At 49.9% G+C, this 25848-nt stretch overlaps 1 protein-coding gene, 1 long non-coding RNA gene and 1 pseudogene across 3 annotated transcripts in view; 1 reads left to right on the plus strand and 2 right to left on the minus strand.

Moving 5' to 3' along the window:
• Positions 1-3836: 3836 nt before the first annotated feature.
• LOC147367344 (uncharacterized) lies at positions 3837-4351 on the minus strand. Its single transcript, XR_015170046.1, has 2 exons — positions 4269-4351; positions 3837-4157 (listed from the first exon to the last, which is right to left on the minus strand). It is a non-coding gene; the product is annotated as an uncharacterized LOC147367344 (long non-coding RNA).
• Positions 4352-10522: 6171 nt separating this feature from the next.
• Positions 10523-25848, minus strand: part of LOC147367345 (liprin-alpha-1-like) — a 39434-nt gene continuing 24108 nt past the window's right edge. For both annotated transcript variants that reach the window (XM_086416287.1, XM_086416286.1), the window contains 8 exons: positions 25174-25320; positions 23647-23781; positions 22371-22454; positions 20433-20656; positions 18385-18616; positions 14012-14163; positions 12989-13164; positions 10523-11704 (listed from right to left, as the gene is read on the minus strand). In XM_086416287.1, the coding sequence (XP_086272413.1) occupies positions 11643-11704; positions 12989-13164; positions 14012-14163; positions 18385-18616; positions 20433-20656; positions 22371-22454; positions 23647-23781; positions 25174-25320 (1212 nt within the window). In that variant the 3' untranslated portion in view covers positions 10523-11642. The remainder of the gene's footprint in view (positions 11705-12988; positions 13165-14011; positions 14164-18384; positions 18617-20432; positions 20657-22370; positions 22455-23646; positions 23782-25173; positions 25321-25848) is intronic.
• On the plus strand, positions 22516-23497 carry LOC147367346 (uncharacterized; annotated as a pseudogene).

The following is a 25848-nucleotide window of genomic DNA, read 5'->3' on the forward strand; positions in this document are numbered from 1 at the left end:
CTCAGCTCCTCCCCATACGGACCTCTCCTCAGGCTGCTTAAGTGTCTTTACAACATGGCAGCTGGCTTTGCCCAGGGCAGGAAGTCCGAGAGAGAGTGAGGAAGAGTCTGAAATGCCTCTGACGGCCCTCTTTTCAGTAGTTACATGCTGTCATTTCTACCTTATTCTATTCATTAGAAGCGAGTCACTAAGCTCGGTCCATACTCAAGGGGAGGGAGATTGGGTTCCCTTCTGAGCAGAGGAACACCCCAAAACTTGAGGACATAATTTAAAACCACCACAGCAAAACCCCAGGGACAGCAGTATTCTGGGAGCTTCTTTCAACTTAGACTTTGTGACAGACTATGGGACGGTATCAACTGTCGGTAGCCCCCCTCTCTCCTCCCCACTCAGAAAGTGGCCTCAGCTGGCTGTGTCTATGGGGCCTAAGACCTCTGGGTGTCGGCCACCGTGTCCTCACTCTGGAGATCACACTCATTCTCCTCTAAGCATCGCACACCTGGAACCCAGCATGCTGGGCAACCCAGGGAGCACACCCCATCCTCTCCCACAAGTTGGCTCCAGCACCAGTTTTTAAATATTTATTTATTTGGCCACGCTGGATCTTAGCACCAGTTTTTAAATAGTTACTTATTTGGCCACGCTGGGTCTCAGCTGCATTGCGCTGGATCTTTTAGTTGCAGCACGTGGGATCTTTAGTCGTGGCACGTGGAATCTAATTCCCTGAGCAGGGATCAAACCCAGGCCCTTTGCATTGGGAGCATGGGGTCTTAGCCACTGGAGCATCAGGGAAATCCCAGTAGCATCATTTTTTGAAGCAATAAGACAAAATGAGCCTTCGATTTTATAAAGTCTCAGCCAATTCTGATAAAGAGTGCCTGGTCACATTTGCTGAGTTTTGGGCAACTCGGCAGCATGTCAAAAAATTGGGCCCGATCACACGTACAGACTCATTCTCTGATTTCCAGGACACAACAGTAAACATCAGTTCATGTTCAACAGGCCAAAGGAGAACAGCCATTGTGTGGTTATCTACTGTTGCACAGTGAACCACCCAGAACTTAGTGGCTGCAAACAGCCACCCATTATCTCTCATCAGGCTGTGGGTCGGGGGGCTGATTGGGGCCTGATGTGTGGTCGATCTCCAGTGGGGACACTCCTGCATCCACAGTCAGCTGGTGGGTTAGCTGAGGTTGGCTGCTCAAGGGTAGCCATGGTTCATGATGGACAAGCTGGCTGTTGGCAGGGATAATGATGGGAGTCTTGTCCTCCAGCAGGCTGGCCTGGGCTAGTTCACAGGGAAGTGGCCAGAGAGCAATGCTCTCAAGGCCCTGGAAGCTTGTCACTTTGCCTCTTTCTGTTGGCCAAGCCAAGTCACAAGGCCAGCCCAGAAGCTGTAGAAATATGCCATGCCTCTTGACAGGAAATGTTGCAAAGTAATGTGGCAAAGGGGGCAGTTACAGGCCAGGGCAGGAGAATCATGGCCTCCTACAATCCACTCCATGTGTGGTCTTCTTGACTTGATGCTGAAGAAGAGACTGGATAGAATGCAACATCTTCCCGCTGTTGTTATTGTTGTTCTGTTGCTAAGTTGTGTCTTACTCTTTGCAACCCCATGAACTGCAGCACCCCAGGCTTCCCTGTCCTTTAGTATCTCCTGGAGTTTGCTCAAACTCATGTCCATTGAGTCTGTGATGCAACCTGACCATCTCATCCTCTGTCTCCCACTTCACTGGATAGAACTGAACATCTTCCTGCTAAAAACTCTTTAAAAGCAAAAAAGACAGCTTTGAAACAGAGTTAGAAACATCTATTTCAAGCCAAGGGCCAAACATCGCACTGAATAGTGATGTGTTACAAGTGGTCTCATTGAAGTCAGGGACAAGTCAAGGATGTGGTGATCACCTCTGCTAATTATCAATGCTCTGAAAGTTCTAGAATGTGCTATCAGACAAGAAAAGTCAATAATAATTGTAGTTGCTGAAAGAGGGAAATAAACTAGCCACTGATTGAAGATGATATGATGGCCTACCTGAAAAACTCAAAAGTATCAGCTGAAACATGGTGATAATAGAACAGCTCTGTCAGGGAGTCAGATGCTAACAACTCTCCAGAGTTATTGTTGGCAAAAGAATCAGTGTACCTGCTGGAAACTGCAGCAGAGAAAGGATGCAATCCAAAAAAGGAAGGTGCTGGGAGAAATAGAAATACCCTATGATCAAACTTAAGAGGAATAAAATACCAATATGCACAAAAACGTAAAGTTCTCCTGAGGAACAAAGGATGGGAGGAAGGGATCGGGGGAGGGAGGAGGAGGAAGGAAGTTTGTATGGATGGATGGATGAATGAACAGATGATTGGATGGATTAATGAGTGGATGGGTGGATGGATGGATGGGTGGTTGGATAGATGCATGGACAGATGGGTGGTTGGATAGATGGATAGATTGATAGACAGATGGAGGATGGATGGATGAGTGGATGAATGGATTAGTGAGTAGACAGATGGATGGACAGATGACTGGCTGACTGGATGGACAGGTGGATGGATGGATGGATGAATTACTGAGTGGATGCATGGATGGATTAGTGAGTGGATGGATGGATGAACAGATGGCTGGCTGGCTGGCTGGCTGGAGGGTGGATGAACGGAGGATGGAATGAATAAGGCAGATGTTTACACTTCAATTCTAGAAACATATTCTACACAATTGAGTAGGAGCTGGGCAATGATTGTTTTCTCCAAAACAGTGACAAGTGTTTGGAAAACGGCCTAAGTGCTCATCAGTGAGGGGGGAGGTACAATCTGTGGACACCCCACAAGGAACAGCCCTCACCCTCCTTCCTGCCACCTTCCCCATCCCCAGGAGCTCATCAGGGGTTCTGCCCATGCCCCAACCCCAACCCCATCCTCACGGGGGTTGCTGCTTGAGTTCACCACCTGTTAAACTCAACTCATAAGAAGCTCCCTTTACTGAGATACTTTAATAAAACCTCCGGGGAACCCTCAGCACCTTCATTTCTAAAAAGGTGGCTCTGGTGAACCCTCTGGGGCACAGAGAGCAGAGCAGATACGCTGGGAACAAGCGCATCAGTGCGGGGTGAGTTGACCACCCTCACGCTCACACTTAGAAACAAGGAAGACAAACGGACAAGAAAGCCTTCACTCTTTTTGTGTAAAATAACTGTGAGCCTGAGTCAGGCTCCACCTGCTCCTCAGGGCAGGTACATCTGGGAGGTCACGTCTCCTCACCAGGGTTCCTCTCCAGAGTGGACACACCGAGTGTGGGGACTGAGCTGTGTCCTGAGTCTGCACTCGAGAAATGAGGAGCTGGCCGGCCCTGAGCTCCTGGCAGCAATCCATGTTTCCACCAGATTCGTTTTAATTTTTCCAACTAGGAGGACCCTCTTACAGGACTTTCAAGGTCTTCCCACGTGGAGGAAACTTGGATGAGCACGATAGGACTTGGTGTGACCTGGCAGATGTACAGACTCTTAAAACCCTGAGAGCCCAGGGTCTACAGCTCCCATAAAGGAATCTGCCGAATAGGACAGGCCTGACAAGTCAAATGCGGGAAAAACAATGCAGCCTGGGGGCTAAGCCTTTTCTTTCACTTTCTTGACATTTATATTTACATTTCTTTTAATACATTTTCAAAAACTTCCTTTCTTTTTACACTTTTCACATTTTCAAAAGTCCCTTTTTCATGTTTTCAAAAACTTCCATTTCTGTATTACACTGCCACTGCAGCCCAGCTGTTACAAAAATAATCTGTATGAAGTATTCATCATCTATCTTTTAACAACACAACTGCCGCAAATGAAAAGCTGTCATGGTTTTGAATGCTAGAACTTTATTTAAGCAGGAACAGTGGACATCTGTATAGAGAACCCCGCAAGCGACACAACCGGGGCGGGGCGGGGGGGGCTATCTCTCCCTACTGAAGGAGGGAGGTGCACCGTTCTGGACGTGGGAGGGGCTAGGGGCCGGTCAGGGACATGATCTCCTGGATCCCCAGGCGCAGCTTCGGCCGATGCGGCGGGTTGCTGATGCTGATCTCACGCTGGATCTCCGTGTGACAGGGCAGACATGATGACGCCGCTCTTCACGTTGGCTCAGCAAGCAGCCACCTACCAGGCCGGCATCCCGACCCAGAGCTGGGTACGGGAGACAGGAGGCAGGAGGTTATGCGTGGCTGTGGAGGGACTGATGCACCGGCCGCAGGTGCGGGCGCGGGTGTGGGTGGAGGTGAGGGGGCGCATACACACCTCCAGCCAGACCACAACAGTTGGCCCGTCCCAGTGTGCGAAGGCACACCTTGTCTCCCGGCTTCCTCCAGCAACTCATGCCTACAAGTAAGGAAACATTCAAAATTCAAGAATCACTACTACACACGGGTATAAAACAAGTTAACCTAAGTATTTATTCTCTTTATAAATTTGCAAAAGTGAAATAGTATGCATCTCATCATTTTCCTTTAATCTTCTAAACCATCTACTTAATAAAAGTTCAGACATATTACAAAGAACACCTGAGTCATGAAATGCTGAATGAGTCCCCGCAATTCCTTATAGAATCACCTCCTTCCCGATGAAAGAGTTATCGCCAACCTTAAAGGATTCAGAAGTCTGCACATCCAAGGGAGGAGGGTAGTCAAGGAAAAACATCCACTCTTCCCTTTCTAAACAGTGAGGACAGATACGTAGAAGAGGAAACCACACCGGGGTCTGAGCAGAGGAACCTGTCCCTGAGAGAGCTTCAGGGATGCACAGCATTTCACAACAGACACACAAAGAGCAGCGCAGACTTTCAACACAGAACACTCTAACACAGCAAGCAAGGAGAGGGCTGGATGGGGGCTGTTTCTATCCTGCACTGCTGTTCAGCTAATTAGCCATGTGCTAAATTAAGATACTGGTCATTCTTTTTTGACTAGGCCGCTGTGTGGCTTGCGGGACCCTAGTTCTCCAACCAGGGATCAAACCCCAGGCCCCATGCAGTGGAAGTGCAGAGTCCTAGCTATTGCACTGCTAGGGAATTCCCTAAAGATACACAGTGGCTTTTCAATACACTCAAATGGCGTTAGACTTTACTTAAGATTGTGAAGTCTATGTATGGTTAAAGCTCGAACTGTTTCACATCAAATTTCAAGTAACTGTTCCTTTAAGTCAACCTTAGGTTTCCTAGAATAGTAAATATTCTATTTTCTAGGAATAATTATACCAGAAAACACAACAGGTATCTTAATAGCTCAAGAAGTGAAAGTGAAAGTGAATTCACTCAGTCGTGCCCAACTTTTTGCAACCCCATGGACTGTAGCCTAGCAGGCTCCTCCACCCATGGAATTTTCCAGGCAAGAGTACTAGAGTGGGTTAGTTACCATTTCCTTCTCCAGGGGATCTTGGATCTCCCAGGGATCAAACCCAGGTTTGCCACATTGGTAAAGGCAGATGCTTTACCGTCTGAGCTACCAGGGAAGCCCCTTAATAGCTCAGGGAGAGTTTTTAAAAAAGGCAAACTTTTTAAATTCCCATATCCCAGGGGAACAAGGCATGTATCACGTGCCTGGAGTTCGCGTCCCAACCACAAGCACCATCCAGAAGCAAATGGAAGACTCGCTTGGCTTCTGCTGGGGTTTATTTCCTTCCTCGGCTATAAGATATTGCATCACTCTGCTGTCACCGGCTCTCTCTCAGCTGAAACCTAGCTTTATAGAGACAGCTTCAGAGACGAGCCTGGGGGGCTGCCTGCTCTGTGGAACACTGTGATGACCCTGCTCGGGCCACCCTGCGGGGCTACTTAGCTCAGACCTCCTCTGCCCCCTTGAGGGTCAAATTCGTGACCCCTGTTTTACAATTCGTTAAAACACTTGCTTAGCAGTAAACTGACGTGGCATGCTTCCTTGCCTTAAAATTAGAGCCACAGGAGAAAGATATTCGGAAATACGGTGAATTCTATGGGGAACAGACACGCCCAAGAGAAAGCCACACCATCTGTGGATGACAACGGGCACTTTAAAGCAGGACATGAGCACCACGGTCAAGCTGTCTTTCCTAACAAGATGGCTGTGTGAGCTTCTTCCCATCAAATGCTACACACGTGGCACCACCCAGACAACAGGTGTGGCCTTGTTTTCCGAGACTGACCGTCCGCACAGCCCAGCACCTCCTACGAGGGTTCGCTGGGCTCCCCTTCACCAACACCATGCCCCACTTCTGCAGCGCTGCTCAGCTCAGAGCCTGGAGCTGGGGATGAGCCCCACGGGGAGGCTTCAGGGCACACACAGCTCAGCACACCTGCTGACTCGGCTTCCCCTGCGAGCTGGCGCGTGACAATGTCCACCAAGGGGAAGAGGAAAGACAGCATTTAGAGCAGGAGGTACGTGATGCCTGAGGGGAGTCCCCACACACCCAGGACACTGCAGTGACCAACAGGGATGCGGACGGTCCCGCGGCCTCGGCCTCCCCTCCTCACGGAACGCGTCCAGCACCTGGTGACCCCGCAGTGCTCTCTCTGGGAGTTTCCACGCAACGTGAAAATCTGAGATTCACCAACCCTCAAAAATGCTCTGAAAGTGGATGCATTGGCTGCGTACATTTAGCAATTAAAAATACTTTTGAGACAAATTGGGGCTTAATAGAAAGAAAATAGTTTTGAGAAACAAACTGATTTTCACATCTATAATGCCATAAATGTTAAACAATATATCAAGTGATATTTTTTCTGGAATACTAAAACATTTTTTCACGTTTTATAGATAAGGCATTTTCCCTGAGTCGGTGACAGAACTGAGATTACCCACTGTGGTCAGAAAATCCTCGTACTTTGAATTGTTCTCTATGAAGCCACCAGAACATCCTAGAGTTTGCCACACGTAGCAACAGAGCAAAGAACAACCCACTTGTGCATGTGCACACACACACACACACAGAGTTAGACATCCACCTTAACACCAGATCCAGAGAAACCTGCCTACCAGAAAACACACACATGCACACACAGACCCCTAGACACAGGCACCGAATCCACTGAGATTCCTTTAAAATTATCCTTCCATCACTTTCAATAGGCACAGAGCTCCTGAAACTGACGACGAGGCGCACAGGCTCCTTACTTAAGGGCGTCCCGCATGTCCTCGTGGCTGGCCGTGCACAGCACCCCGTCTGCAGCCAGTCCAGCCGAAGGGACTGCAGAGAGGTGGGGGTCGAGGTTTCACATTTGATGGTGGTCTTGTCATCTCGTACCTCTTCCTGTAAAGCTGGCAGCTGAGGGAATGAGGTAAGTGTAAAACTGAGTAACAATAGACTGTGTCGAATATGTGAATCTGGAGCTCTGTGAATCTGGAGGTCTCAGGAGAGACTGGCAGCTAGCTGGTCACGTGGAGTAGCTGTCCCCATGACAGCATTTCTGTCATCGAATGTGCCGGTGCTGCTCTAGTGTGACCACCCCGCCCCTCCCCCCAGGTGGCAGGGACCCCCACGTGACAGCCCCCAGGCTCGCTCTCTCCGGCTCATCCACCCTCTAAAAGTTTCCCCAGACCCTCAGTAGCAGTGGGCGCTGCTGCGAGTGTGAGTGTGTGTGTCCTCGTGCCCCATGTGATGTTGCATGACTAACCGCAGTCTGTGTTTGCACACTTCCTCCCGCGCTCATGGGACCATGCAGCATGGCGGGAACGCAGAGGCTGGATTCTGCTACAGTCAGGACTTACTCCTGCTGAGCTTCGGGGTGAGTACAGGCCGGCCTGGTCCCGCAGGGGCATGGAGGCCACACCCTAGGAGTGGAGGGTCAGCGGGTCTCCAGAGGTCAGCCCGGGAGAGCCCTCAGCAGCAGAGAACATGACCTTGGCACCTGGCTGCCGCCGGAGTAGTCAGAGCACGGCCTGAGTCTCCCTCCCGTCCCGGCACACGGGTGTCCCTCCCACAGCGGCAGTGCTGCTGGCCACGCCCTGTGTGTACGTTCTCAGAGGGAACAGGGCCCAGAGCATCAGGGTTCACGAGGCTGCCCTGCCCTGGGCCTCTCTGTCTGGAGGCCAGTGTTTAACACTGAAGTGCACCGGCATCTAGGGGGTCGGCCGCCACTGAGGGGCCACCGTCCCTTGCAGGTGCTGCTCTGGGTGGTCCTCTGGTGGGTCCGGCCCGGGAAGCCAGCCCTGCTCGAGCCGCTCTGAGAGCAGGAGGCTGTCTGCTCTGTCCTGTTCACGGCTCAGCTGGAAGGCTGGATTGGGTTTTAAGTTTTTTTTACCAGCAGTTTTTAGCTATATGTCAGAATAAAGTCAGCCACAGAGTTCTCTCCTTGATCTGCTTGGTCCTTCGTGTTTCTCTGGATTCTCAAAGCAGCTGAAGCCCAGAATGGGCTGGGGGGGTGTCTGAAGGGGCAGGGACTCAGGCACCAGTCGCCGTCCCAGGACTGACTCGTCTGTTTGTTTCCAGTTTACCTGCACTAATTCTGCAGGTGATTATACAGCGTCCAGAATACAACAAAAGACTACATTTTAAACTCAATGCAATCTTTAATCTGTTAATACTTGTTATATGGACCCTAAGATATTTTATTACCGAGTTTTTAATTAGTGAAAAATTCATGAATACCATAGAGAAAATATTTTAAAATTTAATGTTTCTTTTATTTATGTAAACTTATGACTTCATTTATATACTTACTTTTTCTTGTATATCTGGGCTATGAATCTCCTTTCAGATCAGTTCATGTTCTGATACCTGATTTTAGTCTTTCAAATGTATGTACTGTAATGCTTGTCTGTATAAATCCTATGAACAAATATAGGGCTTTTATAAATGATGCATTTATTGTAATTATTCTTGTTTAATTTTTAAATGTTAAACCATGAGAGAAGGGGTTTTACTGCGATTGTAAAATCATCATGACACGGTGTGCATTATCCTTCCAGAATGTAACCAAGCTGTCCAACAATCACTCTGAAATGAGCAAACTTAATTTCAACCAATTGTTGTATTTTAACGACTGACCTAAACTGTACTTTTTTTCTAGGAGGAAATGCTTTTTGTCTGCAGTGTGAAGCGATTTAAAAGTACTGGGTGTTAAATGTGAGCTTCTAATGAAATTTGGGCTGAAAGGATGACTAGAAGACGACTATGAAAATCTCTCCGGTAACCTAGTCTCTGTGGCCCTGGATCCCTCGCCTCCGGTGAGACTCTTCGAGGACCAACCTCGGTGCCCTGCATCCGCTGTGGAGCCATCGAGCTGAACACGGAGGGCACCACATCCCGGACAGACAGACAGCATAGTGCAGCTCTGACAAAGGCCTTATTTTTCTTATGTAAATCATCTTTTTACATCTGTTTGTAAACATGTTTAAAGAATGGACCTAGGCGTACATTTTTAGATTTTGGTGACATAGCCATTTTGAATAGTATAAGTAGCAAATGTAACTTTTACTTTTTCAGCAGCACATTAAAAAAGCTAGTAAGAGATGCGTTCAGATCATGGTACCTTATGCAGCTGATATCTCGGTAGACAGAGACAGCATGTCTCTCTACATGTGGGTTCTGCCTTTAATTTCCTTGTACAATTCATTGTTACCATTCTGTTTTTCTATTAATCTTTTGTGATCTTCCTGAATATGTGACAAAGTATGTACAGTCTACTTTTGAACTATTTTTATCACAGTATTATTTATTGCTTTCTTTCAATAAAGTCAGAGCTTCCCTGGTGGCTCAGAGGATAAAGCGTCTGCCTGCAATGCCGGAGACCCGTGTTCGATCCCTGGGTTGGGAAGATCCCCTGGAGAAGGAAATGGCAGCCCACTCCAGCATTCTTGCCTGGAGAATCCCATGGACAGAGGAGCCTGGCGGGCTACAGTCCACGGGGTCGCAAAGAGTCGGACACGACTGAGCGACTTCACTGCACTCACTGCTTCAATAAAGTACTGGAGCAAAATTTCCCACTGCCAGTAAAGAGTGACGAGGGTAAGCTGTACTCTCAATGAGAACAGACCAGAGCTGGTAATGGGAGCCCGTGTCATCACACGGACATTCTGTTAAGAGAAACGGATGGATACAATGGAAAGGCTAGAAGGCAGAAGTATAGGTGTCCCCAAAGGACGACCGACTAGGTGTTCGTACCCTTGGCTCCGGAGACAAGAGGCTTCATCACTTCAGCATCTGCGGGGACAAGGCCCCTCTGCTGCTGAGGCCTGGGCAGCGGGCCCAGGGTGGGAACAAAGTGCAGGTGTCAAGGCTCACCGTGGATCCCAGGGCGGGGTGGCCGAGGGCAACCCTGACTCGGACCCGAATGATGCACTAGGGAGTGTGCGTGTACATGCTTGTGTGTGGGAGCTTTTGATCTTATTTTAGTCAAGTCTTTATTATTCATATATCCATAGAGACAAGAATGTAGCAAAGGGAGGTGGGAAGGAGATTCAAGAGGGAGGGGACATTTGAACACCTATGGCTAATTCATGTTGATGTATGGCAGAAATCAAATCTATATTGCACAGAATTATGTTTCAGAAAAAAAGAACATAGCAAGGTGGTCAGGAAAGTATGAAAAAAAGATTTCTCATATTTATAATCACAACTCTGTGTACATCTGGGAGCAGGCTGCCCACCATCATCACACCTTCCCGCCAGCATCAGACGTTTACCCCAAGCATCAGGCCATAGTCCAGCATCAGACCCTCCCCAAGCATCAGGCCCTCCCCAGCATCAGGCCCTCCTCCAGCATCAGGCCCTAGTCCAGGATCAGGACCTCCCCCAGCATCAGGCCCATAGTCCAGCATCAGGCCCTCCTCCAGCATCAGGACCTCTTCCAGCATCAGGCCCTAGTCCAGCATCAGGCCCTCCTCCAGCATCAGGCGTGGCAGCCCCACTTGTCTGATACTCCTGAGCACACTTAGGCAGCCCCAGAGCAGCAGGACAATAGCTCTTGCAGGAGGTGCATCTTTAGCAATCACCTGCGGAGCAGCAGTAGCAGCTGGGGTCTGTTTCAGGCCAAGGAGAGGCAAAGAAAAGGCACTTTGTGCCGAGGCAGCAGTGGGTGTGGGCACGTTTCAAAGCTCTGCTTCCTCCCCGAGGGGGCTTTGCTCTCCAGCTCTCTCACGTGGTCACTCGAGGGCCCCAGGGCTGTGTCCTTCCAGATTCACGGTCTCCTTAATATCTCAAGCCCAAGTCCTGAGTTGCATCCCAGTCTGGTGTGGCAGAGGGCTGGGAACACACAAGCTCAAGGGCTGAAAGGATCCCAGGGGAACAGTCGGGCCCCAGTGGGTGGCAGAGCAGGGGATGAGGGTGGCCGCCCACAGAGGGCCCCGCAGCAGCACTGGAAGGAGAGCAGGGGTGCCTTAGCTCACTCGGGGACGTTGCCCGGCCTCAGCGCCCAGATGTTACTGCCAGCAGCTCTGGGGATGCAGAAAGCCCGGCGAGTGACACCACTCCACTCGGGCCGTGTGAGTGGGCACTGCCTACCATGGCCTCAGTTTTCATTCCGGTTCCAACTGTCCCTCCAAGGGCTCCTCTTCCGAATGGCACATTTTCTTGATGTGGGTGAACGCGTCCCTGCTTGTTTCTGTCAGCACTGTTGTCGGTCATCGTGTGTTTTCCTCTTTACAATCTGTGCTTGCTGCTCTTCCAGTTTAACTTAGGAGCAGCCCTTATTTTCTGCATTTCCTAGTTGTCAGCGTTCACTGGGGCTTTCCAGGTGGTTCTAGCGGTAAAGATCCTGCCTGCCACTGCAAGAGATAACGAGAGATGTGGGTTCGATCCCCCTGGAGGAGGGCATGGCAACCCACTCCAGTCTTCTTGCCTGGAGAATCCCATGGACAGAGGAGCTAGTGGGCTACAGTCCCTGGGGTCACAGAGAGTCAGACACGACTGAAGCAGTTCAGCACACGCTCAGGTTTTAGTTCAGTCGCTCAGTTGTGTCCGACTCTTTGCCACTCCGCGGACTGCAGCACTCCAGGCTTTCCTGTAATTCACTATCTCCTGGAGTTTGCTCAAACTCATGTCCATCCAATCAGCGATGCCATAGAACCATCTCATTCCTGTTGCATCCACCAGAGAGGTGGCTGGGGCTCGGCAAAGTGCATGGTCCCACTGCATGGGTGTGAACCTGCCCTCACCACTCCCTAACCGCATGACCATCACTGTCTCCTCCTCTGTAAATCGGGAGGTGGCAGCACCTGTTTGGTAAGGGGCACACACAGCATCTGGTATATAATCAATGCACCATCCATCTCAGCGTTACATTTAGTAATAATAAGGATAGCATTTAATAATCTGCTCCTTTTTCTCTCTTCTCACTTAACTGCACTCCAGACCACATCTGTTTTACTTACCCTTATAAATCCCACACCCAACACAAACAAGACACTCAACAAATCTCTGGCTGAAGAGGCAGGAACATATCCTGTCCTTAAGGAGATGAAGCCGAGTGAGATGGGGGCCTGATGATAACACTGTGTGATGAGGAGACGCCAGGAGGACCTGCGTGGCTGTGGGATGGAGTAGGGGGCATGGGCAGAACCCGTGATGAGCTCCTGGGGATGGGGAAAGTGGCAGGAAGGAGAGGTGCTGTTCCTTGTGGGGTGTCCACAGATTTTACCTCACCCCTCACTGATGAGCACTTAGGCCATTTCCAAACACTTGTCACTGTTCTGGAGGAAACAATCATTGCCCAGCTCCTACTCATTCGTAGAGTATGTTTCTAGCACTGCAGTATAAACATCTGCAATATTCATTCCATGCTCTGTTCATCCACCCATCTGGCCAGCCATCTGTTCATCCATCCATCCACTCACTAATCCATCCATCCTTTAATTTAATTCTTCCATCCATCCACACATCCGTTCATCAACTGATCCGATCATCTCGGACCCTAAAGAAGACAGATGCCTCGTCTGCTCCTCCCAGGAGGACACCCAGCGTGAGTAACAGGGGCCTCATGGGGACAGCCGGAGAGACACAGAAGGGACATGCATGCAGACCCTCCTCCCTCTGAACGGTGAAGCACCCACCTGGTCCTAGCACCTCCTTGCCGGGGTGTCCAGGCCGGCCCTTCTCCTTCTTGCCAAACAAACGGCCGATGGAGGACTTGATGCCCTTCTTCTTTGGGGCTTTCTGCAGCAAGTCCTGGCCGCTGCTGCTGCTGCTGCTGGGGTTGCCCCCGGGGCCGTCCTGAGAGCCTGTCGAGCTTTGGGGAGAGAAAACAACCTTTAACCGGCACCCTTGTGCAAACACACACCCCTCCACAAGACCTACTGATAGAACTGGCCACCCAGCAACACCCGCGCCTCAACCTCGCAGCAGACAGTGGAGTCTCCTTCACCAACCACACTCCACACGAGCAATGCAGGCTTCCGGCCACAAACAATGGCCCCGGGAAGCTGAGATTCTCTGCCTGGAGCTCTCCCCTGAGGAGGGCTTCACTCCAGACGAGCTGGTGCAGAGGGCTCTCCAACCCTCCCTCAGGGTCGCTGCTCGGCAGGTGATGACCCTCCCAGAGAAGGCGAGCTCCCCTGCTCTGGGCAGTTCCCCCCGCTTCCCGCAGGGTGACCGTCCCCGGCCGTGGCAGGAGAGTGACGGTCACTGTGCAGGGCTGCTGGTCAGGTGACCACACGTGCCCTCCATCGAGTGCTGCCTGGCTCACAACGGGAGCTCAGCAGGTGGGGGTCTGAATGAGGACAGGGTCAGTCACAGGAGGTGACAGACAGTCTCCTGAGAGGAGACCCCTGAGAAAAAGGGAGGGACCCTCAAGAGCAAATCCAAGAGGCACGGAGCCGTAACCATCAGGAATGCACCCAGGCCGGGCAGAGCTCTAGCAAGAGCAGGAAGAAATCTCCCACAGGAGTCAATACGTAGAGACGGATGTTTTCTAAAATCACTGAGGTCACTGAGCTCTTCTACCCCAGCACCTGAAGTTCACCACTAAACACAGGCACTGAATCCAGTGGGATTCCTTTACAATCATCCCTGCAACTCTTTGAAGACAAGAGGCGCAGGGCTCCTGAGACTGACGACGAGGCACGCAGGCCCCTTACTTGTGGGCATCCCTGATGTCCTCATAGCTGGCTCTGTGCGGTGACCCCCTGTCCAGCCGGTCTAGCCGAAGGAACCGCAGCAAGGCGGGGGTCGAGGCTTCACATTTGATGGCGGTCTTGTCATCTTGTACCTCTTCCGGTAAAGGTGGCAGCTGAGGGAGTGAGGTAAGTGTGAAACTGGCTAATGATAGACTGTGTCGAAAAAGGCAATCACACAGGCTTTACATTATAACCAGAAACTTATTTGAAAACATAGTAGCGATGCTATCCGCCAAGTACAAAAAAATGTGTTGTTCTAGCTTAATGCCATCTTAAAGGACTGTCTTGTTCAAGAGAAGCGGGGCCGTGGGGCAGCGAGAACACCCTACTGAGTGCACAGATCCTGGCCTGGAGCCTCCCTGCAGCCTGGCTCCACTCTCCCTTGAATCCAGCGACCAGATGGCCCTGCCAGGCAGGACAGCGGAGCCACGCCAGCACCGTAAACCCTGTATGGCATGAACTGCCCTGATGAAAGGACTGTGTTCATCGCCAGATGCTGCTCAGGAGCACCACTAGCAAGAGTAAGAAACCTCTCAGCAAAGCCGTCCAGACCTTTCTGTTTGAAGGAGAAAAGGAAACAGCTTGTACCACCACCCAAGATCATGTTTAGTGATGATGCAGGTCACTGAACCTATGACAACAAGTGAAGTATAGAAAAGGTACCTAACCCCTGCATGCGAACACCACGTGTCTGGCTCGGCTTTCTCAGAAACATACAGACTGGGGGCTACACACTGAAGTGCTTACACGCAGTTTGAGTGTAATTTGCTCACTGTGGTTTACATAAAGTAAACTGCTGCTGCTAAGTCACTTCAGTCGTGTCCGACTCTGTGGGACCCCATAGACGGCAGCCCACCAGGCTCCCCCGTCCCTGGGATTCTCCAGGCAAGAACATTGGAGTGGGTTGCCATTTCCTCATCCAATGCATGAAAGTGAAAAGTGAAAGTGAAGTCGCTCAGTCGTGTCCGGCTCGTAGCGACCCCATGGACTGCAGCCTACCAGGCTCCTCCGTCCTAGGTCTTCACTAAGAACTGATTTGTTTCAACCTAGAGGGGTGGGATGGGGAGGGAGACGGGAGGGAGGTTCAAAAGGGAAGGGATGTATGTGTACCTATGGATGGTTCATGTTGAGGTTTGACAGAAAACAATAAAGTTCTGTAAAGCAATTATCCTTCAATTAAAAAATAAACTAATTAAAAAAAAATGATCTCGCCTGGACTCCCAGCTTTTCCGCTGGTCCTGGGTCTGAAGACAGGAAACACTGGTGGCAACAGTGTGGGGAACAGATTAACCCCTTCGGGGTCCAGACAGGTCTCACTATACATTTGCTACTGGGTGTGCGAGCCTGGGCACGGTGCCCGGCCTCTCTAAGCCTTAGTGTCCATGTCTGCTGAATGGGGATAACAGCAGCCTGGACCTCACCTGGGTGTCTACGGGATTAGATGACAGACTCGGAAAGCATCTGACACGGTGCCTGGCGCACAGAGTCTCCTGCACACTGCTACCCACCATCATTAAATTGGCTTCCTCCAAATCTAACATCTATGGCTCTGAGTCAGTCATTTGTTTTAAAAAAACTCTAAGCGGAGATTCCATGGTAGTCCAGACATTAGGACTTGGCACTTTCACTGCCGGGACACCGGTCTGATCCCTGGTTGGGGAACTAAGATCCCATAAGCTGTGCAGCATGGCCAAAAAAATAAGTAAAGAAAATTTTAAAAATAATAAATAATACTATGTCTACTATAAATAAGCATGAGATGATTAGAAGGCAAACAAGTGGGATAGAGGCAAACTGTTACAATCGTCCCAACGAATGACCTATTTCCAACAGAACCATCAACATATTTTAAGTGGTGGGTGAGTTTCATTACTTCCATTAAAATGTCAGTTCTTCACCAGTACATAACCACACAGTGTTCATTCACATAAAATGATAAGGACTCTCTAATACTTCACAGAGAAACAAAGGCATGCTAAATTACTAAATAGTTTACCTTTCAACAATGCTTCCTTAAATCACTAGGCTGATAGATGCATGCAAAGAAAGGAAGAGAAACCAGATGTATTGTGACTTTGAAGCTAAAACTTCAAGAATCGGCATAGACAAACACAGTATAGCCAAAACGATGGCAAACATAGAAGTGAGATGAAGATTTAGACAACGTGTAACTAGAAACAGAACATTTTTTTTGACCACAGAAGTGAAATAAGCTATTCAAGATTTACTAGAGAAACACTATAAATTATTACTCAGGAAGATACAGTTCTATTACAACATCATGATTTATTAAAGCACAGCATTCTCTACAATAAAGGGCCTTAACAGTTGTCTATTCTCAGCCAAACTTCTCTATAAGTTAGTTTCTCTTAATAAAAAAGATGTTATACTTTAAAATAGTGATTTAACTGATGAGGAAGTTACCATAATACCTATGTTAACACTGAACAAATCTAACCACCTATTGGATATTAATGTAAAACGCTTACCTAGAATTTGATGTAAAATTTCTCAAAATAAATTTATTAAAGTAGGTTCCCTGTGAAAATATGTAAGAATGGAAGCTAGCATAATAGCAGGTGCAGTCTTTACATTTTATTCACCATAGAAGATAGTTTTTTAAAGAGTCTAGTAGAAACATTAACTGTGCAAAAGCTGATGAGATTTATAGTCTTAAATACAAGCACCAAAATAGAAAGGATATTGTGTCAAAAGTCCATTAATTCTACACTTAAGAAGATCATTTCTATAGGTAAGGATAATCTCATTTATGAATTACACATGATATGTAGTTGAGGATCCATCTACATTATGCTTGTAAATGCATAGTGATAGGCTAATTCAAACTTACTGCTCTGGGGGGAAAACACCATTTAATGAGACATGAAGACAAAGCACAAACCCGACTAAGTGCACCCACAACACTGCTATGACCAGAGCAGGTGGGAGGACGGGGAAGGGGAGATGGATGGGTAAACTACAGCCTGGGGGGCGAGGGGGGCAGTGGTGGGAAGCTGGGGTCTGGATTGACAACCACTAAGCAGACAACAGGATGAGCCAGGAAATCAAAACCAATGATGAAAGCAGACACACCGTCAGAGAACTCCAACAACAGGACAAAATATACAGAACTGTTCTTCTACAAATACTCGGAAGGAAATCAAGCATGAAACCACAGAGAAATCGTCAAAGAATTTTAAATATCAACTACTTAGCCAAAGATGCAAATTAGAAAAACAGTGTCTCCAAAGACCACAAAATGGACTAGTTACCACTTCACATGCCGCTAAAATGATTCACAGTTAATTTAATTATATGCTGACTAACAATGCAGCTAACATGAAATGGGTGGTAACAACAAAAAAAGGGATAATACAAGTGCAGTGACAAAGCAGAGTGCTGTAAACATGATTTCATGGGGTAAACAGCAATGCACTCCCAAAACCTAAGCTAAACATGGAAGAAAGCTGGAACACGTGCTTTAGAGCTGCACACTCTGTCACCAAAAGCCCTAGGTCGTCATCCTGTTTTCAGACTCGGAAGAGTGAAGAAGCCCGACCTCTTCCCTGGGGCCCTGGGGCACCGGGCTTTTAACCTGGTTTCACACGCAGAGCTGGCCTGAGCGCGCGGCCAGGCCCATCAGCAAGCAGACCAGTGTAGATTCTTGGTTTGGTTCCCGCTGCATGCCCTGCACCCTGCAGCCAGGCATCCCCAGAGGGAAATGTGCCGCCCAGTTTCCACGTGCAGTGAGAGCTGCCTAAGGTTACTCTCACGAAGCGGTCTGCTCCCTGAGAACAGCAACTTCCTGCAGCTGCTGTGTCCAGCACAGGCCAGGCCCAGCGTTACAGAGGCAGGCTCTAGCTGAGTTCATGATGACGTGCTAAGCCTGTGGTCCAAATATCAAGACTAATTTGTCGCTGTGCGATTATGGAATGGTGGTCCAAATATCAAGACTAATTTGTCGCTGTGCGATTATGGAATGATTTCGCTCAGTTGTGTCCGACTCTTTGCGACCCCATGGACAGTGGCCTACCAGGCTCCGCGGTCCATGGGATTTTCCAGGCAAGAATACTGGAGTGGGCTGCCATTTCCTTCTCCAGGGCATCTTCCCAACCCAGGGATCGAACCCGGGTCTCCTGCATTGCAGACAGATGTTTCACCGTCTGAGCCGCTAGGGAAGCCTGATGAAAGACTAGGCAGTTTTAAAAATCTTAGACCTCTGAGCGTAGCAAATGTACCTGACTTTCTTCTGGGTAAAAAGAGAAAAAACAAACAAACAAAAGAAAAGTAGTGTGCTCGGGGAGGGACGCGGCAGGGAGGAGGCCGACACATACCAGAGTCATGATGCCCAGCTTGTCTACCTTCCGCGCCAGGCTGTGCCGCCTCCTTCGGGGCTTGGAGCGCCCTCTGCTGGGCAGGCAGGAGCCAGCATGCGAGGAGGTGGCATTCAGGTTGAGGGAGTTCAAGGATTTAAAACGACGAAGGTTGCTTGAGCTCCCCGTGCCCACCCTGCTCTCAATCCCCTCGGCCCGCTGCTCCGTGTTCTCCTTCTTTTCTTGGATCAACCTAAAATAGAAGAAAATCATCACCTGCCTTTGTCAGCAGAGGAATGTGTCTGGACAACAAATTTGGGCTTGCATTCTGTGTCACGATTAGCAAATTCCACGAACAGTTGCTCAATTAACATCTCAGCAAAAAGGTTCAACTTTCCCTCTTTGGAATAGTCTCAAACTTAGAATAATTTATCATTGAGTCTTACAAAGTGGCCCCTGATCATTCACGTTTGATTTGACCTATTTACTCTACCATTCTGATGGGGTCTGGGTGGCGACTCTCTCCGTGTGAGGAGATACCTGAAGTTGACAACCTTTACCTTCCCTGCTCTCAGGGCAGAGATGTACGTCAGTGCCTCAAGTCTTTTCCATTGGGAATCAGGAACTCTGTATAACCAAAACAGCGATTCACGAGCAAGCTAGAGTTTCTAAACACGAGTCTCCAGACCAGATGAAGTGCTGAGGTGATCTTTTAATTTTTTTTTTAAGGTTGTATATGTACAAATGCATCACTTGAAGTTCTCCGCCAGCTTTGTGTGAGTTTCTGGATTCATGTCAATGTGCTGCATTAACCTAGAATTCAGTTACTGCTCTTCTCCCCTAATGTGTCGTGGATGATTTTATATACAGGTTAAATACATGATTATGCAAATAAAATGCTTTTCAAATTAAAATACAAGATCCTTACAGGTAGTAAACTCTCCAGTTTCACTTCTACTTATACATCTTGAAAGTTTTTCAGTGTTGACAAGTTGATGGACAGAATTTACCATTTACATCAAGTCAACTTGTTGCATAAGGAAAAATCACTTTTACCTGACAACTTGCTGTAAAAATAAAAATATTAATATATAACCATTCCAAATTTCCTATGGGGATGCAAAAGACAGTCTTTCTGAGCTTGTCTGTGCTCAAACACGGCCCATAAAGCAGTCTGTCTCGGCGTCAAAAGTGCAGGTAGCACATCTGTGTTTGCTGGTTGTGGCGTTCACCCCTGCCTTTTGCCCGAGCCCCCCGCACTCGACCGGCAGGAACGGGCACCTCGGCCAGGGCTGACGGGACGAGAACAATCTGAGCAGCAGCTCTGCCAGGCCCTGTGCAGGGCCACCGGCCTGCGGCCACTCTGAACGTGGACTCGGGACAGGAGGCACAGGTGCGCGGGTGTGGCACCAGGCAGGCCTCGGGGCCCCCAGCCACCCGGCTGCACCCAGACCCAAGGCCCCCTGCTCACCACGAGGCGGGCCTTTGGGTTCTATCCTGTTTTGTAAACTGTTAGAACTGCCAAGACTGTGTCTAAAGAAAACATTTTATATATACTGATGAGATGAGAAAAACTCAAACACATGTCCTGAGAGTGACATACAGTAACATATCACTATCTTACAACAAGCCAATCTTCATACTGTATTAAGTTAAAAAGGAAATGCAGATCTGAGTGGGAATTTGCCAACCCCAGAACCCCAGCTTTTCTGTTCCAGGTGGCTTTTCACCAGAACGTGGGAGGCTCCGAGGGACACATGAGGATGAACCCTCAGTGCCAGAGGGTGCACGGGCCGCAGGGGACACCACCTCGGCACCTCACCCACCTTGGGGCCCAGAGCTGAGGGGGGGACACCCCACAATGATCCCCCACAGAGTGCTGACACCACCCGTTGGACAGAATGCCCTGGCTGACTGAGCTCTATAATCAAGGGCAATCTCAGAACGGAAACTTCTTGAAGCAGACCTGAAGTCAGTTTTCTTACTATGGAACACTCAGACTTCTCTAAGCAGAAGACAGCTCTTCAGAGAAACTGAGTTTCCGGGGAGTTGGGCTCAGGCGCACCCACCGGATCTCTTCGTTGATCTTGTCCAGCTGCTCCTGAATCATCACGGCCAGAGTCTCGGCATCGGCCTGCCCGCTGGGCGACAGCAGAGCGGCCGAGCTGAAGAGGGTGACCCCGTCGCCTTCGCCGTCAGACGTGCCTTCGTCACTCTCGAACGCCTGGGCCACGTTGGCTAGCACGCTGGCTTGCCGCCCGTGCTCCCGGTCCTGATCCTTCAGGGGCTGCACCTGGGCACGAGAGGACCACGTCTCGTCAGCGACATTCTGGGCAGCTCAAGTCTGTCAGGAACTGAACACAATTTTACATGGAAGCCCTGACTTTGGACAAATGGGCCATGCTTATGAGACACTGCCATCTCTTAAGCGAGCAGAACTGAAGAAACGGGCAGGAGGAGAATCCAGTTCCTAGATGGCCCGGTGACACTCAGGTCTTAGTGTGGACGGAAGGCAATCCTATGAGGTTATTCACAAGGGTGGGCTGATGGAGTCAGAGACAAAAACCGAACATTAAAAAAATACATCCATGCTTCCGTCAGCCAGGCTGAAGGAAAATTAGAAAAAAATCCTTCAGCTCCACAGCCGCTGGGTCCCCCTCAGCGGTCATCACTGGTACTAGTTCACCGGGGAGTGCCGTCCTCGCGGGTTCCCAGCCCTCCGTTTCCCAGGCTAGTCTGAACACGCACAGACAGGAGCGAGCAGGGGCAGCCAGGGGACGGGAGGGCCAGCCCCTCTGCGGCTCTCCTCTCGGGGCACAGGCCCTCGGGCTGTTCTGGGGATGGCCCCTCACACCGCGAGGGCGGCTCTGTCATTTGAGACGCATGGGAGAGTGCCTGCTGGGCCCCGTGCCGCCCTCCCGCTCTCACACCTCACACCCTTCTCTCCACAAGTCTCCCCCCACTGCCCCACTCTCACCCAGGTCCTGCCTTGATTTCCCAGACATGACTTCAAAGCAACCGAGGGGCAGCCTCGAGGTGCTGGCCTGCCAGCTCCCTATCCCCCGTGGCCAGTACCCTCACCCTCTGTCTTTGTCACGACCCCTCCCCAGGGCTCGGCCACCCCTTTTTGAGCCCACGGAAATAAAACCTGTCACAGCTTCCCCAATAAGGCATCGGCATTCCAATATTTTTAAAGCAAAACAAAACTTGACTTTGAATTGGCTTAGTCATAAACAGCATCCCAATCTCAACAGCCTCTGAGTAGCAGTTCTGAAAGTAAGGAAGTGCATCCCTGATTGTGAGAACTTGACCTCTCTGCCTCAGCAGGGAGGGAGCCTCACTGCAGGTCTCATGATGGGAGTCAGAACCACAGCCCCCTGGGAGCCCGCGTGTGAGGCTCTGCAGTCAGCCCCAAGAACACAGGTATGGTGGGGACAGTACTGACACTTGAGGCTGGACCTGGGATCCCCACTCCATTTCCTGAATGGTCTGTATCGCCGTGTGGCCAACCCTTCTGGGAAACCTCTCTCAGGACTCTCTGATGCGAGCCCCCACCATCGCCCATTCCTGACGGGCCTTCTGTCACAACGGAACTACGGTTCTCCTCCTGCCTAGGAGCAGCCATCCCACACACACACACCATGTCTGGACCAGCAGTCGGGCATGTGGGACTCCAGCGACACGTCCGAGGCAAACACCTCCACACCTGGGCACCAATGAGCCTCGGGCTGGCACCCTCAGGTTTGTCTGAGGGGCACTCATAAGGTCCAACTGTATCCCGAGCAGCTCCCCCGCCTGGCTGTTCAGAGCAACAAGCAGCCTCTTTGAACGTGGGGACCCCCTGCCCACCACCTACGGGCGACCACATCTGGCCCTGCTCCCGAGGTTGGGTGCCTGGATCAGCAGACAGGGTTACACACACACACTCGATGGCAAAGACGGGAGCAGCGGCCCCTGCCCAAGCCGCATCTCTGGCCCAGACGCGGCCTCCCCATCAGCACACGCACCCACAGCAGCTCCTTGTTCTTCTCCTCCAGTTGGGCCTCCATCTGGCGCAGCCTCTCCTTGATGTTACGGTGTCTCTCTTCCACCTGTCGGCCAAGAACAGCGTCAGCTCCTCTCGCAACGACCCTGTCCTGACGCAAGCGGGCTATGCTCTGCGCAGACCACTGGCTCCGGGTTCGTGGGGGGCACGCCCGCACGCCTGCTCAAGCAGCCAGCGCGGCTTCGCGTGTGACACGTGGGTGACGGAGGGTGCTGGTGACCGGCTCGTGAGAGGAGACGTGCTCGTCCCCGCCCCGGGCCCCACACCCGCGGCCGCTGCACCCCCTCCTCAGACTGTCTGTGCTGAGCCAGCGCTGGCAGGGCAGTGGCAAGCACGGGACTCACAAGAACACACGTTCTACCTTCCTAAGCTGGGAGATAAGTTCCAACAGTTTAGCCTCCTTAGTGACAGAGCTTCCGGAAGACCAAAGTTCAGACTACAAGGACGACCCAGGACAGACAGCAGAGATGTCAGGGGAGAGAAGAAACCAACCCTTGAGAGGAAGATCACAGGCAGAAGGGTGCCCCCTGGCGGCTGTTAGTGACCCTGCTCTGGTTGGGTTTGCGAGCACCCGACACCACCGGCCTCCCGCGACTGGCCGGCCCCTCAGCCGCTCACTGAGCTCCGGGCAACGCTCCGGACAGCCGCGCCCGCACGGGCCCACCTCTCCATGCCCAGCCAGTACCCACCTACAGTGCGGGGCCACACCTTTCCCATCAGAGGGACGGGGTGGCTGGCTGGCTATGGGGACCATGCCCCCAGCAGCGCCACGTCTCCGGGACGCCTCTCAGCCGCGGGCTCCCGGGGACTGCAAGCTGGGAGTGGGGCCCCGGGTCTGCACCGTGCCCCGCTGTGACTTACTCAACAATGTATGAATAAAGACTTAAAACTGTGTTCATTACAGAGCTATTTTGGCCATCTCTTAAACGAGAATGGGATTTTTCTAGCTCTCTATCCTGCTAGGCTTTGAGTTGCTGACTGAACTCTGAGCAGCAGTGACTCGGAGCTGAAGTATCCTGGGGACACACAGAACAGGGGACAAAACTGGAGGGAAATCAACGGAACGATGACACGGGAGCGGGGACTGTCTGACACTCAGGGCGCGCTCCCATCCCAGCCGGGCAGCACGCCCCCCGCGTCTGCGCTCCTTTGTGGACTGAGCAGCACGGGGAGGGGCACGGCGGGACAGCATGGAACAGACCCTCCCCCGCCCGCCCCCCAGGGACCCAGAGCAGCACCTTGGAGAGCGCGGCCACCAGCTGAGCCAGCTCAGCCTCCACTTCAGGCAGCGTCTCCGCCCTCAGCAGCGTCTGCTGCAGCTTCTGCTCCTCCAGCTCCAGGTGCTCCTGCAATGGTCGGTTTTCATCCTCCTCCTACAAAGGGAGAGCAGAGCATCCAAACAGGCCAAGTGGTGTAGCCTCTGCTGTTTTTAGTAAGCTGAGACAAAACCTAAATGCACGTCTCTACTGGATTAGTTCTGTTTCGCGAGCTGCGTCACGGTAATTTTTCTCTCAGTGTTCCTGGGCTTGGTCTCAGTGGGCAGAACACCTCCTGCCAGAGTATTTGCTTTTCCTAAATGTCCCCAAAGAAGTCTTAAAAAAAAAAAAGTTCTTATATATTAAAGAAGATCAGTTATCTGTAGAAGTGTATTCATTCTTATTGACAAGTTAAGGGAATAAGGGTTCAGTACTGACCCTTCTTAAAACATCACCAGAATCATCATTTGAAGGGAACCCTACCGACCGCAGATGGCCACGGGCTTGTAAGCCAAAACATGGCTTTCATCTCCTCTGAAACAAAGATCTGATCAGAGTGTGCCTGGTGAAATGCCAGTCAACTAATATTTGTAAATGCACGATTATTCTTTTAACAGATCTTCTTACTCTGAAAAACTTTCAATGTAGAACATTTAGACAGATTCTTTTTTGAAAAGGAAAAAAAATTAAATTATCTATACGCTCGGGTTCCTGAGAGGTTAGCATTTGTTTCTAAGCAGCTTTCTTATGTTTTCTCTGTATGTATTACTCTATGTACATACATAAACAATATGATATGCTTTAAAACCCTCAGAAAACAAAAGCATATGGTACGTAGTATTTTCTGATCTGCCTTTTACAGCCATTATTTTGTATATCGTAATGTTCTTAATTAGCATTCCACATCATAAATTTCAATGGCTTTCTAGTATTCTATTTTTGTGGTGGGGCCAATGATACACTTTGTCACACACCAGATTGACTCACTTTGTTTTGGAGAAGCCAGATTTGGTTTTCCTGGGTAAGTCCTGATTATCTGAGATGACATGGGAACAGGAGCGAGTAAAGCTCACCCAACCATAGGAAGTACCAACCCTAATCAGACTGGAGCTCTAACCCTGCCTTTTGACCCCAGTTCCCAACAGGCAGCCAGCTGCCATGAAGTTCCCTGCTGCTCTCTGCTCTTTCAGAAAAAATGCTAACAAGTCAACAGATTCAAGTAAAACAAAAGCGTCAGGAGTGGAATTCCACAACATGGTTAAACCAAATCCCAAATCATTCAAACCTGTAAGTTGCAGTCACCCTCAATTTTTAAACATTGGATTTCCTTTCAGTACAGTTGATTTATCATGATGTACATCCACACTTTTGAACACAGTATTTTCGGGTCATAAGAACTTTACACTGGGACTTGATTTCCAACATGGGAGTCACATGAAAAGGTCTTTACCTTCCTTCTTCAGTATTCACTACTATAAAAGTCAGACACAGGTCAGTAAAGGCCATTACCTGTCGATGCAGAGAATCCTTATTTGCGATTTCCTTTTCAGGTTTATCATCAAGGTCATGCACAGAGGAGGCTTCGTGCTGTGCGGCGAGGTAGCATTTCTCAAGTGTCGTGATTCTCTTCTCCACATCCTCCTTCTGGGCCATGGCCTACACCGGGCATTACAGAGGAGAAAAGTAAGTCATTATTGTGGAATACTCCAGCACACTTAAGAGTAAAAAAGCTGGACTAAATCCTAAGTTTCAAATCAAACATAAAATTAGCATCCTCAAAATTAAACTCCTAGACATGGCAGTTTTCTTAGACGTGAGCAAAAACGCGCCTACCTCAAATGTCACATTTGCCACGATGGCACCCATCTGTCTTAATGTCTGTCTCGCCACTCGATTTACCAAGCTTCTTTTCTACATAATAAACCCAAACAGCAAACAAAAAGTACACTAAACTACCCTGTCATTGCAAGAATTCCAGGAGGGAAGGGATCTGGCATGAAATGAGGACCTCTGTCTCCTACACCATACAGGCGGGCTTGACCCAGAACACGGAGGGACCTTCAACAGATCCAACAGGGAGCTCTGAGGCTCATTTCCTCGGGTAAAAGTTGGAAAAAATCTCATGCAATTTCCTCAAAATTAAAGTAAGAATATCAGTGAGTGGAAACAGAAGTCAAAGTGTAA

The sequence above is a fragment of the Bos grunniens genome, chromosome 8 (assembly GCF_055505025.1).
Source record: "Bos grunniens cultivar Pamir isolate PY7600 chromosome 8, Bosgru_T2T1.0, whole genome shotgun sequence".
Classification (NCBI taxonomy): Eukaryota; Metazoa; Chordata; class Mammalia; order Artiodactyla; family Bovidae; genus Bos; species Bos grunniens.